General features: G+C 44.1%; 1 protein-coding gene across 1 annotated transcript; it reads left to right on the top strand.

Annotated features, from left to right (window-relative positions):
- Positions 1-362: 362 nt before the first annotated feature.
- On the top strand, positions 363-5,309 carry LOC147448391 (uncharacterized). The gene has a single exon (XM_086521024.1). The coding sequence runs from the start codon at positions 2,268-2,270 to the stop codon at positions 3,216-3,218; it is 951 nt and encodes a 316-aa protein (XP_086377150.1). The 5' UTR covers positions 363-2,267; the 3' UTR covers positions 3,219-5,309.
- Positions 5,310-15,761: the final 10,452 nt, after the last annotated feature.

The following is a 15,761-nucleotide window of genomic DNA, read 5'->3' as shown; positions in this document are numbered from 1 at the left end:
GGGGCACGAGGGAGGGCGATCGAGCCGGGCGAGTAGAGGGGATTGAGGAGACACTGGGGAGGGGGAACATCTAGCGTGGATTTTTTATTAGGGGGTTGGGGAGAGGCAGCATCCAATAATGAAATTGAAAGTGGACATCTGGCGTGGATTTTTTATTAGGGGGTTGGGGAGAGGCAGCATCCAGTATCAACTTTGCTTGTGTGCTAGTGTGTGTGCATGAGAATGGGCCCATACAGTATGAGGGGGTCAATTTTGAAAAAATAAAATAAAAAATTGAGCGGAATGTCCACATGATTCCGTGGTTGGATCAAAAGATGGAAAAACGTCAGGTTGAGGTGGCGGGCATAGAAGGGGCAGAAAAATTTGCTCTCTCTCTCTCTCTCTCTCCGACTGTGCATTTCTCTTTCTATTCTCTGTGTCTGTCTCTCTCTCTATCTATCTCACATGATGTCTAGACGCTGCAACCGATTTCTGTATTCTCTCGACACGGGCTCCGCATCTTTCCAAACAACCTTCCTCCTGGAGCTCGTGTGTATGAGGCTGTCAGTGAGGCCCTCCAACCCACCTTATGAGAGTGAAAGTGCTAGTGCAGGCAGAGGGGGCAGTAGAGGGGACAAACAAGCAAGGGGAAGGTGTAAATGAGGGCAAGCTCCTTTGCATTATCTCTACCCCGAATGTTAACCATGCACTCAATAGGCGGTGGATAGCTCTCTCTCTCTCTCTCTCTCTCTCTCTCTCTCTCTCTCTCCCCAACCGAGCTCGGGCACTCCACGTCCACGAGTAGCCACCTCTTCCATGGACTGGTCGACTCGACATTAAAACATGGCATGTTCAATGGAAGCTGAATGATTGAAACAAGAAACGGCCTAGTTGTTCGATCGTCGCCGGCACACAAAATGGCACCGAAAAACACAAGTCAGGGGGGAAATCCAAGAGCAAACAAAGGAGCAGGTACAACAGGAGGAGACCCAAGCCCAACGCCGGACTCAATGGTCATGTGTTCGATGCAAGATGTGTGGGGTTTCCTCATCTCCATGCAAAACACTATCACGAAGCAAAGTGATGAGATTAAAAACTTGGCACTCAAGAACCAGGACCTTGAACATAAGTACCAAATGCAAAACTCAAAAATTACATTGCTGGAAGAACAGGTAGAGAAATTGCAAGCAACTTGTGACAAACAAATGGTCAATCTACAAGGCACTATGACACTACACGAAGAAAAGCTTACTCAAATGCATGAGAAAATGCAACTGAATGTACAACAAACTGTGGGTTCATGGGCTCAGATTGCACGAAATGGGTCAGCCGGCTCACATCCCACATTAGCACTAAATGACATACAAGATAATGAGGAGATAAAGAATATAATGAGAAGGAAAAGAGGAAAATGAACATTGTGGTGCGAGGCATGGCTGAATCAGACAAAGAACAGGTAGTCACGCTCAATATGGAAGTCACTGACATGATATCCAACAAATTTGGAATGAGTGATGTTGTGGTATACAGAGCTCACAGAGTGGGTAAGCAGAAACCCGAAGCCCCAAGGGCGATTGTGTGTACATTACTAGATGCAAGAAAAAGGGCCATTATTCTCAAAAATGCTCATATATACCTAAAGGACAGCCCATTATACATCAGTGAAGACAGGACACGCAAACAACAAAAAGCACGCAGGGAAGCATATGAGGAACGCACCAACAAAATAGCAACATCACCTTCAAACACATAGGGACACGCGACCCATGGGACCACTACAATACAAGTCACAAGTTGGAATTGTAGAGGCTTTCCATGGCACAAAGGAGATGGGTTGACGGAAGTGTTGCCACAAGCAGACGTTCTTTTCCTCCTAGAAACATGGGAGCATGATGCATGTCGAATCCCGTACATAGAAGGATATATAACTCACTCCATATGGATGCCATGCACTAAGAGACGGGGGCAAGGAGGTGTGGCAGTCATATATAAAGAAGAGCTACAAGAGATAATCACGGTATGCAAAGTGGATGCACATAAAAGATACATATGGGTGAAGATGCGTACACAAGGGGGAGATGTATACATTGCGGGTTGTTATATTCCTCATAGGGAATCACCCTTTTACACGACCTCAGGCATTGACAAAAATGACCCTTTCGGAGATCTTTATGAAGACATCGAAACATACATGCAAAAGGGGGAAATCATGATTGTAGGGGACATGAATGCACGCACGGGCAATATGCAAATGCAAAAGGTTGATCTCATGGAAAATGTAGTCAATCATGAGGATTACGACACTCTGCTCAGAAGATAAAGGTGTCAATCCTCAAGGAATGGCATTGATTAGTATGTTGACTACATGGCAGCTCATTGCTTTGAATGGAACGGGAAAATATGCTAACTCCGGGACACACACATGCTACACATCCAACAAAGGAATGAGTGTTATAGATTATGTAATAGTCACATATGCGGCTGCCCATTTGATAGGCAAGTTTACGGTGGGAGAAATCTCTCCAAACTCGGATCCTACACCCCTTCATGTATGGTTAAAGGTGCCTAATCATTTAAAGAGGAATGAAATCAAAGCTGAAACATGGTCTTACAAAATGCAATTGCCAAAGAAGAAGGACTATGCTACCCTCTTAGATCAAATTCTTACCATGAACCCTATCCCCTCGGATATAACACAAACATGGGATATCTTCAAACACGCAATGTATGAGGCACTTGAGGCCACAATGGGGAAGGCTCACACAAAAGGGAAGAAGGTGAAAGGGCTGCCACACAACTCATGGTTTGACATAGAGTGCAAAGAAGCTAAACGATCTCTCCGACTTGCACAAAAAAGTATGGAAGATTGGAGTGAAGCAGCCAAAGCATATACCACCCTTAAGAGACAGAAAAGAGGAAAATTTGAGCTACATAGAGAGCAAGAGGCATTGGCACTTTTCAAAAAAGACCCAAAAGGACAATGGAGTAAAATCAAAGGAAGAAAGCATGAGATCTATGGGGACATCAGCCCCGAAAGCATGTATGCATATGTGGAAAAGCTTTATGTGCATGAGGAAATAAAGGAAATGCCCATGCCCACAAAGGAAACATGTATACGAAACTACTTGGATGCTGATGCCCACAAAGGAAACATGTATACGAATAAAGGAGATGCCCATGCCCATGCCCACAAAGGAAACATGTATACGAAACTACTTGGACGCCGATGCGGTGAATAAAAGTATAAAGAAACTTCAGAATGGCAAAGCCTCAGACACTTTACACCTATGCTCCGAAATGTTGAAATGGTCGGGAACCATAGCCCGAGAATGGATACATGTATTGCTAAATCAAGCCATTGCTCAAGGGCTGCCTATTGATTGGCAACAAAATTGGGTAAAAGCCCTCTTTAAGAGTGGAGAAAGAAATCAGCCCACCAACTACCGAACTATTATGGTAAGCTCATGTATGTCAAAACTATTGGGGAGCACCCTTGAGAAAGCCATTAGCTCTTGGGCTGAAGCTAATAACAAAAGAGCAAAGGCACAAGTGGGTTTTAGACCCAAGCATAGTACAATTGACCATCTCATTACACTTAGAGTTCTTATGGAAGAAAGCTGGCTGAAAGTAAGCCATTGTTTTGTTGCTTTGTGGATTTCAAGAAGGCTTTTGACACGGTACCAAGAGACGGGTTATGGCAAAGAATGGAAAGAATTGGAGTTCCCACACACCTCTGTAATGCCGTGGCAAGATTATATGCACAAGTACGATGTCAACTCAGGACATCAACGGGATTATCTCAAGAATTCTCAAGCAACATGGGAGTCAAACAATGGTGCCCCTTGTCTCCTACGCTCTTTGGACTATACATTTGCCGGCTAGAAGAGTTTTTGGTGGAAGATTGGAAAGAGAATGATGAGTACCCGACCCTTGGACACATTGTACTTGCTCTCCTCATTTATGCCGATGATGTGGTGCTCTTTGCACATACTATCTCCTCATTACAAAAGTCACTTGATGCAATACATGCTTTTTGTGCGGAGACCGGACTCTCGGTTAATGTGGACAAGACAAAAATCATGCAAATAGGGGCTTCAAAAACAGAAAATCAGCAAATGCTCATGTATAATGGTCAAGCAATTGAGGTGGTGGAGAGCTTCAAATACTTAGGTGTTTCTATCCCTTCCAACCATAAGTGGGGGCAATGTGTACACAACCGGATCAATGCCGGACATGCCAAATACTACCAATATGAAAACATGTGCAAGAAAAATACATTACATCGATGGGAAATTAAGGCTATGGTCTTTGAAACATGCGTAGTGCAAACTCTTTTGTATGGCGTAGAAGTTTGGGGAGCAAGCATATCAGCCCATACATGGAATGAAATTGAGAAAATCCAAAAGAAATTCTTATGTAGGCATTTGGGAGTCAAGAAGACCACACCATACTCGGTTCTTCTATTAGAAACCGGATGCAGGCCCATAGAAATGAAGGCTTTGAGACAAGTGTACACCTACATTATGAAAGTCAAGCTTATGCCTCCCACACGAACACCCCACATTGCTTGGAACGTGCGCGGGAAACCTCAAAAGACGAAGAAGAGCAAATTCCTCGTTTCAAGCCTCATACAAGACACTAAAAAGTGGTTTGGGAAATGGAATGTACAAGAGTATGTGGACATGCAAATTGAGCAAGGGAAAGAACATGAATACATGCTGAAATTCGACATTGCAATTCTACAAAGCCTACATGAAAAGTGGCAAAACGCTATGCATAGATCTAAATGGGAATACTATTGCAAGCACATAAACCCCAAGTACTCGGACAATTACAAGGTGTCCAAACCAGAAGCTCAGCCTCATATTAGCACACCTATGCCTTATAAGGCTAGACACGCCATTACCATGATGCGAATGCGGTCTCACATGCTCAAAATAGAAACGGGCAACTGGTTGAAAATGGACAGAAACCAAAGAAAATGCACTACATGTTCTATGCAGGCCATTGAGGACGAAGCACATGTGACACTAGAATGCCCCGCGTATGCACATATCCGGGCTGATTTTCAGCAAGTACTCCAAAACTGCCACACTTTCGAGGAATTGCTTACAAAGGTCACTTCCACACCTACGGCTTTAGGCTTTTTCTTCCATCGGATTTTAGAGCACCATACTCTACTTTGGGAGAAAAAAAGGAGGACACCAAACAACTCCAACACACACCCTCGACTTGAAGGAACCCACGATGACGAAATGTATTCAAGGTTTTTTTGGTCCCATGGGTCATTTTGACTCCACGTGGACGTTAATATTCAATCAAATCAAATCTCTCTCTCTCTCTCTCTCTCTCTCTCTCACACACACACACACACACACACACACACACACACACACATGATGTCTAGACACTGCAACCGATTTCTGTATTCTCTCGACACGGGCTCCGCATCTTTGCAAACATCCTTCTTGCTGGAGCTCGTGTGTATGAGGCTATCAGTGAGGCCCTCCAACCCACCTTGTGAGAGTGGAAGTGCTAGTGCAGGCAAAGGGGGCAATAGAGGGGACGAACAAGCAAGGGGAAGGTGTAAATGAGGGCAAGCTCCTTCGTGTTTTCTCTACCCCAAATGTTAACCATGCACTTAATAGGCGGTGGATAGTCTTCTCTCTCTCTCTCTCTCTCTCTCTCTCGTTAGGGTTTTCAAGCAGCTCTCTGAGACAGTCCTCCCCTAGGCAAAGGGCGGCCCTGTGGGAGGGTGTTAGGACCTATCCATGCCCTACACAAGCCCACAAGTGTGGCTGAGGCCTTCCGCAGCAAGTCTAGAGTAGTTCATGGCCTGTTCCTCGCAGTACTTCTTCGACAGCATGTCAATAGCAGTTCGTGGTCTGTTTTTTGTATCGAGTCTGCAGTAGTGTGTGGCCTCTGTCACCGCACAAGTAGGCTTGTAGGTTCATCCCACAGCAGGTCTTGTTTGTGCAGAGGGTCCAGTTACAATGCTTTGATAATACTTCCCTCAGCCAATCCAAACGGTCTTTACATTTTATATTCTTGTTGTTCTCTCGTCTTCTTGAACCTGTCAGTGGTTCCTCTAGGGTTTCATTTAAGCTCCTCTTAGATCTTTGGACCTTCCCAAGCATAGAGATGAGTACCCCTAAGACACTTGCCAGAACAAGACTGAGTTTTGCAGCGGTGCTAGCAACCTCTAGCAAACTCTATTGCATTACTCAGCTGCAAGCAGCTCTCAATCAAGTCATGCAAGAGAATTTTGAACTCAAACCTCACCTCAGCAAGTTAGAAGAACGTTTCAATTCCATGGTTGACCTGGCCAACGACAAGGTAAAGGAGGTTGAGGCAAAGGTTAGCCAAGTTCACTCAGCAACCGTCACCCAAGTGAAGACTTGTGTAACAAAGGAGCTCTGCAAACAAAGACTCCAAGAGGAGAATTCCCTCAAGGTCCACATTGGCGGGCTTCCCTCACCATGGTGCACCGTTGAGGACACCCTTGAAGAAGTAATTACCAAGCTCAACAACATTCTTGAACTAGTCAACATCAAGCCAGAGACCGTCGCTTGGATTAATGATACACATTGACATGTGTGTCCCGAGCATTGTGTCCTTACTTTCAAGGACAAAGACGAGTGGATGAAGCTTCTGCGCCAATCCCATCTCCTCAAGCGAACAAAGCTTTGGATTAGCGAGGAGTTGACGACAAATCAACTCAAAATTAAATAGGAAGAGCTCAAGAAGATGTCTGAAGCCCGTAAACAAGGTAAATGGGCAGTCTATCGAGGTGGTAAAACAGTCATCCAGGAGTTTCAAACTTCAAAAGGCGCTCTCCCCTTAACTACTCCCCTTTAGGTTTTGTTCCCTTTATTTTATCCTTGCGATGGACCCTCAGTCCTTAACTCATATGTATCTCATGTCTTCACGTACAAGCATGTTGTTGTAATGTTTTGTATTCGGTCCCATAGGTCATATTTGACCTCCGTAGATGATAATGCACTCTCTCTCTCTCTCTCTCTCTCTCTCTCTCTCTCTCTCTCTCTCTGTGTGTGTGTGTGTGTGTGTGTGTGTGTGTGTGTGTGTGTGTGTGTGTGTGTGTGCATCGTTTAGGTTTGTAGAGGGGAGAGCGGCGCATGCGAGGCAGGTTAGATGATGGCAGAAGGGATGGGAGCAAGGGAAAGTAGAGCCGCAACAAACAGGGCGAAGGAGGGTGAGGAAGGCATGTGGGAGGAGACAATATGCGCGAGCCATGGGGGGGGGGGATCCGGGAGGAATCTTGGTAGGTAATAGGACTTCAATTTTGAAGATTCAGTATGTCAGTACTAGGTATGTTTGAACAATCTTGAAAAAATTAAAAAAAACAAAATCGAACCTATATGCTGGCTTTTAAATCGAAAGGATAGTGGACGTTTGTGGCGGTGAAAGAATGTGGAATTATCTTGTTCTCTCTCTCCAATTCTTTTGTGACGGCGAGTTGGCGCTGTGATAACCGACTTCAAGGTCTTTTATATTGTGCTCGACGCCCAAGTTCTCTCTCTCTCTCTCTCTCTCTCTCTCTCTCTCTCTCTCACACACACACACACACACACACACACACACACGTTCCTTGGGTCTCTAGCGGAGGCAGACGAGATTGGGGCGTGCCTCTCTTTTTTCCTCTCTCTCTCTCTCTCTCTCTCTCTCTCTCTCTCTCTCTGTGTGTGTGTCTATCTATCTATCTATCTATGTGTTTGTGTGTGTGTGGAGGTCTGTGAGGTTTGTCCTGTAGAGACCAGAATAGCTTGCAGACAGAGAGATGTCACACGGACTGCATCCTGGTGTCGTAGACTATCTGTGCACACTCTTTCTCTTTCTGTGTCTCTCAGGTTCGAGGTGCATAGAGGCGAGAGGGGACTGAGGTAGAAGAAGGGGGCTGAGGAAAAGTTGGCATAGGAGTGTGACAAGGGAGGTCGATAGAGCAACGGGAACAGAGGGGACACGAGGGTCCGACGTGGATTTTTTAGTGTGAGGAGAGATGGCGTGGAAGGGGTACAAATATCCGCGGGGGATCTTAGGAAGTAATAGGATTTAATTTGACGTATGAGTGGTCCATTTTAGCAAAACGTTGAATTAAGTCGAATGTTGGGGAGATTTTGTCAAAGGCTCTTTCTGTCTCTCCTGTCAAAGTCTCTCTCTCTCTCTCTCTCTCTCTCTCTCTCTCTCTCTCTCTCTCTCCATGTGCGCCCGCACGGCTCTCTCTCTCCCCCCCTGTGTCCCTTGTGTGTGTCGCAAACTCCCTCTCCCTCATGCAATCGCCTTCACGCAACCGGCCTCCCTACAGCTCTCGTTCTCTTTGCGTGTCTGTCACGAGACAAACTTCTTTGTGGCGCATGGGAACTCTGCGCTCTCTCTCTCTCTCTCTCTCTCTCTCTCTCTCTCTCTCTCTCTCTCTCGCGTAAACCACAAGGATGTGCAGACAAGTCGGTTAGGGGAGGGTAGGGCAAAGAGGATGAAAATAGGCAACGAGGGAGGAGTTGGGTCTCTCTCAAGCTTCACGCACGCAAAGGAGGGAGGGGCAAAGGCTGAGGCAGAAGCGAGGGGCCGCAAAGGAGCGGCGAGGGAGGGCGTCAGAGCTATACGATGAGAGAGGGTCGATGGGACACGTGGGTAGAGGGGATCTCAAGAGAGAATCTCCCAAAGTAATTCGGTTTTTAAAGTCTAGCCAATATGAGTATAGATGGTATGTGTGCCCGATTTTCAAAAAATAGTGGAAAGGCAGAATCTAACGAGGATGCTCACACATTTGGTGAAGGAAAAGGAGTAGCAGGGGACCCTGCAGGTGGCAAGGGGGGTGCGGGGCCATGTGGGGTGTGCTCATCGCCTCGTCCCGCTCCAATCATGGCCATATGGGGGCCATGCCCCTCCCCTTGTAAACCGCCTTCGTCTCTCTCTATCTTCTCTCTCCCTCTCTCGCTCGCACACTCTACAGAGGAGCAGCAACGCAGGCAGATGAGACGGCGGGCTCGTGGAGGCCACAATGGGCATGCTTCTCTCTCTCTCTCTCTCTCTCTCTCTCTCTCTCTCTCAGGCCAAGTAGATTGTTTGGGGAAAGAGCGGGGAGCGGGGGGGGGGGGGGGGGGGGGGGGGCGGGGGGGGGCTGCTTATTCGCAGGGTATCTCTGTAAAAAGTAGCTTTTTATTATTAGTGAGCCAGTATGTAGTGCATTGTGTGTGTGTGTGTGTGTGTGTGTGTGTGTGTGTTGTGCTTACATATTGTCGATAAATCCCTTTTTTTCCTTTGGAAATTATTTTATTTGAGTTGATGAGACAACATTGTCCATGAATCTTAATGTCTAGACGCTCCTAATATTGCAATAAGACTTCTTTAACCAATTTAGCTTTTCTTTGTTGAGTGGAAATTGGTGGATTTTGACATGGTATGCTCCAACCTTATTGGATCTCATTACACACAATTATGATTCTCTTCGTTTTCACAATGTGGAGGTGTGTAATTAAGCTGAGATAAGTGTGTATGTGGTATCTAGAATGCTAAGTTCAAAGGATCTAAAGCAATGAGAAGCAAAAATAGGATAAAGAATCTTTCAAGCTTTGTTTTCAGCTTTTTTCTGAGGCTCTTGCAGACGATGCAAAAATCTAAGTACACAACTTGAAGCTCTAGAACGTCACACATAAAATTTCCCTGTATCAATGCCATTTTGTTTCTTTTTGTGAGGCTACAGAGATATAAAGGTGTAGCTCAAGTGGTAGACAGGATTGAGCTAGAAGGTAATTGGCTACTTTCATTTCTTTGAACAACCACTTGAATATAGTTCTAGTGCATGTCCTTTGTTTTTGTTGGATGAAAAGCAATAGCTTCTCCCTTGTTATGTGTCAACTATGCTTTCAGCTTGTTGGCATGTTGTATAATGCAAGAATTTGCTATATAGTCAAAGCTTTCGGTAGCATGTATGCTAAATGTGCCGTCGTTTTGAAAATAGAGAGGGTTGCAATCTCCCCCTGTACAATCTCTCCTCTTTTGTTGTGCCAGTGTGGCACTCCGCTTTAGGAGGTGCACCTGTATGCACTCTCATGCTCATTCTTGCTCTACCCCATCTGAGACCATGTACGATGTTTGATTGTGTGTATGCGCAACTCGCCAGGTATGTAGATTTGTTGATATATTCCTTGTAGTGTGTAGTTTTGAGTATTATTGTAGGCACACCATGTTGTCCGACTGTAGCAGGATATCAGAGCCAAGACTACGCACTTGGACGTTGTGGCAATCACGGATATGGAAAAATTCATCTATCAAAGCTAACTGTCGCATCATTTTTCTTCCTTCTTTTTTTCTCTAGATTAACTTAATGTTATGTCCTATCTCTGACATAAAATATATATGCTTGACCTCTATATGTTTGATTGACAATCCATAGCTAGGGATAGCTATTTAAATAGTATGATAGAGGGATTAACTACTTATAGATAGTGAATGATATGTATAATGCTAATAAAGGTAATATTAGGGAGATATTAGGATCACTTTGTGTGCATTTGATTGCACTACAGGTAGCATGTACATGAGTAGTCATACTAGGAATGGATGGAGGGAGAGTTTGGTACGAGTGAGAAGATATAGGGAGGGTCTTCCGAATTATGCTTGAGTTTGAAGAAGTAGGAGAAGAAACCTTTTGCATCGTAGGAAATATCCAAAGAGACCTCAATTGTCTATATGAAGGGTTTGAACTCTACAACTACTAGTAAAAAAGAAACCGGACTTCTGTCTGCGCCAAGCAAGGTTGCAACCCTGCACGGCCTCTCGATCTCTATCTATGTGAGGCCTCTCTGATGGCTCTGACTGCACGATGCAAGGCCATAGGCCCCAAGGGCACCTCTTTGAGGACGGGAGAAAAGAGAAAAAAGTGCGACTGGGGGGTGGAGTTCTCTAATTGTATTGACCCCAAATATGGAATTTCAAGATGAATTCTTGGGTAGTTATCGAGCAATGTCTGCAAAAGGGAAAATGGCAACATCTCCATAACACTTACCACACTATGCCCTCCTACATTAGCAACAAGCAGTACCAACAATAGTAGATGACATCAATGATCGTTAAAACAATAGCAATAAAGAAAAAAATAAAAATATATCCCACGATTGGCAGTGGACGGTCGTAAATCAAGGCATACTCCTCATATAGAAAGCACGCAAACCTCAGCATGCAACAAGCCTTAACGTGTCTACTGTAGTTCACAGTGCTCATGCACTAGTCGTTTAACCAGGCTAGAAAGCCATGCATAACAGGTGGCTTATCATTTTAGAAACTACAACCGTCGAGCTGTGCACCAACGAACTCTGATCTCCCTCTCTCAACAACCACCAAAAAACTAACGGCATTCCACTAACACGACTCTGCATTGACAGGCCCAATTGTTCCAAGTCGATAGCCACCATCCAACCACCCTCCTTTTCTCTCCCTTGTTAGGTATACACACACACACACACCCACAATGGGCATGTATATGAGCTAGCTCTCTCTCTCTCTCTCTCTCTCTCTCTCTCTCTCTCTCTCCGTCAAGCGCTCAATTTGAAGACCTCTCTGTTGCAACAATTCATCCTCTCTGTTATCGCCTAGAGTATGGTACTCTTGTTTGTCTTTGCAGGGTTGCGTATCTCAGGAATTGAAGGGACTTTCTACAAAGAAAATGCATCTTGGAGAATTAAAGGAACTTCCTACAAAGATGCCATTGTCAAATGCAACATTTGGCCAGGCCCTTTTGAGGGATGCTTTCAAAATGAGACTCGGCTTTTGCTGCAGCATGAGGATTAAGAGCACGGCCCAGAGCATGTGCTATGACATGATTCATCACCAAGCCCACTAAGCCACGTTGTAGAATAGTATGATGTCAATCCAAAATGAAATCAAGTTGAGCTCTCGTCCTAAGATCAGCGGGGTACCAATGGTCCCTACTATTTGGAACCTGGCCCATGGGGTTAATGGATTTATACTCGGGCTTTCGATGCTCTCCCTTAGCTGTTACCATATACATGTGGTAGTGATGTGTGAACACACTAGGACCGTCGGGGCATTTTTTCCCTATTTAGGAGGTTTTTTCCCCGGTGCATTGTATATACGATACGCCCATCATTCTAGGGCTATCTATCTTTCCAATTGCACACTAAGAAAAACTACTTATTCATTATGTACATAATAGAATAAGGGGGCTCACTTGTAGAGAGTGAGTTTTAGCCCCTGCAAACACAAGGTCTCCTCCTCTCCTCTCTTCTCCATTGTTGCACACACTCACACATGATCTCGTTTGCGCACTTCACAAGGAGATTCTAGAAGTTTCTAGAAGCATGGAGAAGATTTCGAAAGAATCTATAATTTTTTGGAAAGCTCTAGAAAGTTGAAGAAGGGTCCAGACCTCTCTCAGCCCAGGAGAAGCAAAGGTGACGCATTAATGGCTTTTGTATGTATTGCGGAGAGTAGGGGCACATAGTTCAACAGTGTCCAAGAAAGAGAAGGATGAAGGTTCATGGTGCAATTGCCTCAACGTGTTCGGAAAACATGGATGTCCAACCCCAATAGAGAACAACCGGTTGGACAAAAGACAAGCAAAAAAAGGTCTCTTTCTTCCTGCTGATTCCACTTCAAATTTTATGCTACCAGTCAAGATCCATATGCCGAGTAGGCACATGGATTGTGAGGCATTACTAGATTCAGGCGCAATGGCGTGCTTCATGGACAAAGAATTTGCAAAAGAACAAGGCATACCACTTGTGGAGAAGTTTAATTTAGCAATTGTAGAAGTCATTGATGGTCGTCTCCTCGCTTCAGGGGATGTCAGGTATAAAACTCGCCCCATAGAAGTAACATTGCATAACCATGTTTGAAGAATAGAGTTCAATATTATACAAAGCCCAAGCAGTCCAATTGTTATTGGGCTACCGTGGCTTGAATTACATAATTATGACATCGATTGGAGGGCTTGGATAATTGAACCACGCAAAGTCCAAAAGAAGAAGGGAAGGCATAATAGGCCTATATATCTTGGAGCCAAGGTCTTCATGAGTGCAGCCAGAAAGCATCCAACTTTCCTGATATTTGCAACACCAATCGTTACGTCGACAACAAAAATCATGGAGGCATTGCCATGTCAATATCAAGATTACAATGATGTTTTTGAGAAGAAGAATGCAGACCTCTTACCCTAGCATCGCCTCTATGATTGTGCTATAGAGCTTCAGGAGGGAACCCAACCCCCTTTTGGCCCAATATACAAGCTATCTCAAGATGAATTGGTAGAATTACGAAAAAATATTCATAAGAATCTTGCTAAGGGGTTCATACGGCATTCAAAGTTCCCAGCAGGAGCTCCAATACTCTTTGTAAAAAAGAAGGACGGAACTCTCTGGATGTTCGCGGATTATAGGGGCCTGAACAAGATCACCGTCAAGAACCGCTATCCCCTTCCCTTGATCCAGAGCTTCTTGAGCGCCTTGGCAAGGCAAGAATATTTACAAAAATAGACCTTTGTGGTGCTTACAACCTAGTTAGAATCAAAGAAGGTGATGAATGGAAGACAGCCTTTCGCACAAGGTATGGCCACTTTGAATATACCGTCATGCCAAGGGGTCTCACAAATGCCCCAGCTGTTTTTCAACATTTAATGAATGATATCTTTCGGGAGTATTTGGATTATTTTGTGGTAATATATTTGGATGATATCTTGATATTTTCTAAGGAACAAGAAGAGCATGAGCACAATGTACGACTAGTGCTTGAAAAGCTTCGTGCATCAGGGTTATATGCAAAGTTGGAGAAGTCCTCTTTTCATCAATCTAAAGGGCCATATAATATAAGCACAAAATGCATTAAGAAACACCAACCATATCAATTTTTCCATTCCCAATATCAAAGCATAAAACATATGTGGAATATCAATCCTATTTAGGGGTGGAATTTCTTCGTTATGTAATTTTTGAAAAGGGAATCTCCATGGATCTAAAGAAGGTTCAAACCATCCTTGATTGGGAGACACCCACCTCGGTAAGAGATGCTCAATGTTTTCTCAAATTTACAAATTTTTATCGTATCTTATATAGGGATACTCCAAGGTGGTTACAACACTCACAAGGTTGACATGCCATAATAAGTTTGTCTAGGACTCAGAGGCCATGAAAGCATTTCAGACTCTCAAGCAAGCTTTCACAACCGCACCCATTTTAATTCACATAGATCCTACAAAGCCTTTCATCCTAGAAACAGACGCTTTAGATTTTGTTCTTGGCACTGTTCTATCCCAAGTAGGAGAGGATGGTTGAGTACATCCAGTGGCTTTTCATTCCCACAAGTTCTCAGCTGTAGAAATGAATTATGAAATCCATGACAAAGAGCTCTTAGCAATCATCGACTCCTTCAACACTTGGTATCACCTACTTGAAGGAGCTCCTCATAAGATCACTGTCTATACAAATCACAAGAATCTGGAATACTTCATGGCATCCCGCGTCTTTGCGGTATTTGGCGGATGTAAGCGCACCACTTAGTCATTTGACCAAGAAGGAAGCGGAATTTGTTTGGGGAGAAGCGCAAGAAAAGGCTTTTCAGATTATCAAAAAGATGTTGGTGGTTTCACCTATACTTCAACCACCAAATTGGGAATTGTTGTTTCATGTGTATGTAGATGCTTCCGACATGGCAATAGGAGTTGTTTTAATGCAGGAGAAGATCAAGGGATGGTTTTGACGAGTTTATTATGCTAGTAGAATGTTGAGAGCACCAGAGAAGGATTACACAGTTATGAAAAGGGAAGCTCTTGGAATGATTTTTGCTTTGGAAAAATTTCAACATTATCTGTTGCGGAATAAAGTGGTTTTCCATATGGATCATCAGGCTTTATTGTTTCTGGTAAAGAAGCCAAAATTGGAAGGCAGATTAGCAAGGTGGATGCTCATGTTGCAAGAATTTGATTATATAGTTGTCCATACTCCAGGAACTCAGCATGCAGTGGCTGATTACCTCAGCAGATTGGAACATAAGGAGGAATTACCAAGAGTATCGGATAAATTGCCTGATGCGGATTTGTTCCGTGTGGAAGGAGAGTTTTTTGATAATTGGTATGATAAGATGGTTCAACTTCTGGTGGATGGAGTTTTACCTTCGACAATGTCTCCGGATAAGAGGAATAAGTTTGCATTGAGGAGCAGACAATTTCTGATTATAGCTGGAGCATTATATAGAAGAGGAGCAGATCAGATTATACGCCGATGTGTTCCGGATAAGAGCAGAAAGCAGTGTTGCAGGAGGCACATTGGGGATCAGCTGGAGGACATTTCTCAGGAGAAATTACAGGTCGGAAAATTTTACGAGCTAGACTTTGGTGGCCTTTGTTATTGAAAGATGCACATAGTTTTGCCAAGGAATGTGTTTAATGTTAGAAGATGGGGCAGCCTACACAAGGGGATAGGATGCAAGATCATCCTATCTTGCCATTGGAACCATTTCAGAAGTGGGAAATGGATTTTGTAGGCCCAATAAAACCACGGGCAAAGAGGACGGGTTCCAGATACATTCTTGTTGCGACCGATTATGCTACCAAATGGGTGGAAGCGGTGGCTTTGAGAGATAATAAAGCAACAAGTGTGGCACGGTTTCTATATAAAAACATTATGACAAGATTTGGATGTCCTATTGAGTTGGTGTCGGATCAGGGAGCACATTTTTTGAATTCTGTGATTCAGGAGTTGACATCCAGACATATGATTTTGCATAAGAAATCTACTCAATATCATCTGCAA

This window comes from Adiantum capillus-veneris, chromosome 10 (assembly GCF_014529385.1).
Source record: "Adiantum capillus-veneris isolate H3 chromosome 10, ASM1452938v2, whole genome shotgun sequence".
NCBI classification, from domain to species: domain Eukaryota; kingdom Viridiplantae; phylum Streptophyta; class Polypodiopsida; order Polypodiales; family Pteridaceae; genus Adiantum; species Adiantum capillus-veneris.
Note: the sequence above shows the minus strand (reverse complement) of the source record. Positions and strands in the feature narration are given on the sequence as shown.

Coding starts and splice junctions, on each gene's coding strand:
- LOC147448391 (XM_086521024.1), top strand. CDS start 2,268: ATGAGGATTACGACACTCTGCTCAGAAGATAAAGGTGTCAATCCTCAA.